Raw genomic sequence first — 2,512 nt, 5'->3', positions numbered from 1 at the left:
CCCCCCCCCCCCCCCCCCCCCCCGGCCTGGGCCTAGATCCGACACTGGTTGCATCATTCAATCGAGTATAAAAATGCCATGACATTATCAGATTTTAGGATACTGTTGCAGCACAATTGTAAGAACTACGAAAAATGCTAAACAAAAAGGAAAACCAAATGCTTACACAAGGATTTAACATAAACATACTTCAAAACAATGCGCCAAGAAACGAATAAATGTAGCAATTTCATTAGAAAAAGAAGTTAAAATAATCCCAACCATACAAGACAACACGCTATTTTGGCTGAAATAATGAAACCTTTACCTAGGACAATTTAGGTTGGAAACCACAAACATAGATGCATACTATAACCAAAGATGTCAATCCTTTGAGGTTTAAGTTTCTTCGACAATGTTCTGCCACTCAAAGTACCGCTATGTCTTTCGAGGAATATAAGTTTCTTCAATTGCGTTGAACTCTTCATATAACCATATAAGAGCATTTCAAGTTACACAATGACATTTGGCACAAGCACAACTGTACTAGGCTCCATACAGGTACAGCCATGTCATCCTTGTTTATATACCAGGATCACAGTATTATACTATCTTATACTCCCTCCGTCCCAAAATAAGTGGCTCAACTTTGTACTAACTTCAGTACAAAGTTGTACTAAGCTTGAGACACTAATTTTAAGACGGAAGGTGTAGTATTTGACAAACTTTCAGTCTATGATATAGCATACCACGTGGCTGTTGCCTGAAATGAAACAAACAATTTCATAGTATGCACTACAGGACTTTTACCTGAGCAGCTTCGTTAGTAGCATCTTTAATCCATATAGCTATTGTTTCCTGCTTCCCACACACGCTAAGGACCGCTCCACAAATTTCATTACCATATTCGAATTGTCCACCAATCAATGCCAGTAGCTAAACATGATATTTGTCAAAAGGAGTCAGGATGGATTTACAGAAACAGTAATTGTATAAAACGAATGATGCGAAAGATGCTTACTGTATCCAACCACAATGGCTGCGATTTCCCTTCGCCACAACTGATGGTCCATGCACCTCCATTAGCACATATGGGGCCTTGGCATTTCGGCTCAATCTTATTCTTGAAGCAATGGAGGTCAGCTCCCACACCCAATTTACTAGGGTGGAGGATATTATTGTAAAGGCTGAAAGACCACCCAACTCAATCGTTAGCCAAAGGGATATATGAAGTAAACGCAAAAGGTGGAAATACAGTAAAGAATGGAACAAATTATTAAAGCAAACATAACCAGATTTCTGAAGCAGAAATTTTTACCCTGAAACAAACCGCACTGTGAGTAATGACAGACATTATCATCTGGTAGAAGATAACCCAGGGAGTCAGTCAATGGACAGTACTCAGTTCAGCTTAATTAAAATAACTGGTCGATTTTCAGACATCCCTGTTTGCGGGAGGCTGAAATCTGGTCACAAACTAGAGCCAGAGAGCATTTTAGTCCTAGACTCGAGCATCAGATCAGCAGTCTTGTGTTGGATTAAGGCGAGCTGCTCGCAGGGCATCTAAATCTAAATTTACAGTCATCATACATCATTGACAAGGAACCAACAGATTGGGGACTAACGAGGGTTTGGGAGGAGGTGAGGGTGGGGGAAGAAAAGACCTCAAGAAGTCGTCGACGGTGGAGAAGGTGTGGACGGTGTTCCCCCGGCCGGCGGACTCCTCCTGCGGGTTGCCGTTGCCGATCCAGAAAGCCCAGGTGGGCTCCACCGGCTGGGGCGCGGCGGAGTCGCCGTCGGCACCGGCGGCGGCGCCTGCGATCTCTCCCTTCTCCATCTCCTCCGCGTCGCCGGGCGCGCGCACCGTGTCGGTGCCCTCGGCCATGCCGGTGGCGGCGATGGGAACAAGCGCCGCCGCCGCGTGGTGGCGTCAGCTGCGTCGACTAGTCGCCGAATGGACGAGTGCGCAGAGAGCTGTATTTTTTGTGATTCTGTCACTGCACAGGTAGCAAGTGTTTTTTTCCTCTAATATACTGTAAAACACACAGAAAAAGACTATGTTTTCTTCTTCTTCTCTTTTAGTACCAAATTGCACAGGAACGACTTTTTTTTCTTTTTTTCCGGAAAGGATAAGATCTATTATAAAAATTCAGCAGAACTACAAATTCCTCAAACATAATAAAAATTACATTGAGATCCATGGATCATCAAACGACCATTGTCGCCGTCAGAACGAGCAGCCGTTGTCGCCGCTCCCGTACCGGAGCCGGCCCCGACCTTGTCGAGGAAAGTCTTCGTGCACGTGCCCCTAAGGACCAACCCACTGGAGCCATAGTGGTCGCCGTTGAATCCTTGAATCAATCTGAAAAACCTGACACCAATGTCGCCGTTGCGTACGCACAGCGAGAAACCTTAACCTCACCGCCCCAAGGAGCTGGTATGAATCTACGTCGGAGCGCCGTCTAATCCATCCCAATGGACAAATTTGAGGAAGATTGGAGTCCAGAAGACAGACTTGAAGAAGGAGCGCCGC

At 45.4% G+C, this 2,512-nt stretch overlaps 1 protein-coding gene across 1 annotated transcript; it reads right to left on the bottom strand.

The window, feature by feature from the left end:
* Positions 1-22: 22 nt before the first annotated feature.
* LOC125542419 (eukaryotic translation initiation factor 4E-1-like) lies at positions 23-1,992 on the bottom strand. Its single transcript, XM_048705461.1, has 3 exons — positions 1,644-1,992; positions 1,001-1,166; positions 23-915 (listed from the first exon to the last, which is right to left on the bottom strand). The coding sequence occupies exons 1-3, from the start codon at positions 1,862-1,864 to the stop codon at positions 775-777; spliced, it is 528 nt and encodes a 175-aa protein (XP_048561418.1). The 5' UTR covers positions 1,865-1,992; the 3' UTR covers positions 23-774.
* Positions 1,993-2,512: the final 520 nt, after the last annotated feature.

The sequence above is a fragment of the Triticum urartu genome, chromosome 3 (assembly GCF_003073215.2).
Source record: "Triticum urartu cultivar G1812 chromosome 3, Tu2.1, whole genome shotgun sequence".
NCBI classification, from domain to species: Eukaryota; Viridiplantae; Streptophyta; class Magnoliopsida; order Poales; family Poaceae; genus Triticum; species Triticum urartu.
The sequence above is the reverse complement of the archived record's forward strand: the minus strand, read 5'-3'. Positions and strand labels throughout refer to the sequence as shown.

What these genes read in the sequence shown, in the direction of transcription:
- LOC125542419 (XM_048705461.1), bottom strand. Translation starts at nt 1,864, where the DNA reads ATGGCCGAGGGCACCGACACGGTGCGCGCGCCCGGCGACGCGGAGGAG. An exon ending in ACCGTCGACGACTTCTTGAG is followed by an intron (nt 1,167 to 1,643) that starts GTCTTTTCTTCC and finishes GTGGTCTTTCAG; the next exon opens with CCTTTACAATAATATCCTCC. An exon ending in AGCCATTGTGGTTGGATACA is followed by an intron (nt 916 to 1,000) that starts GTAAGCATCTTT and finishes TATCATGTTTAG; the next exon opens with CTACTGGCATTGATTGGTGG.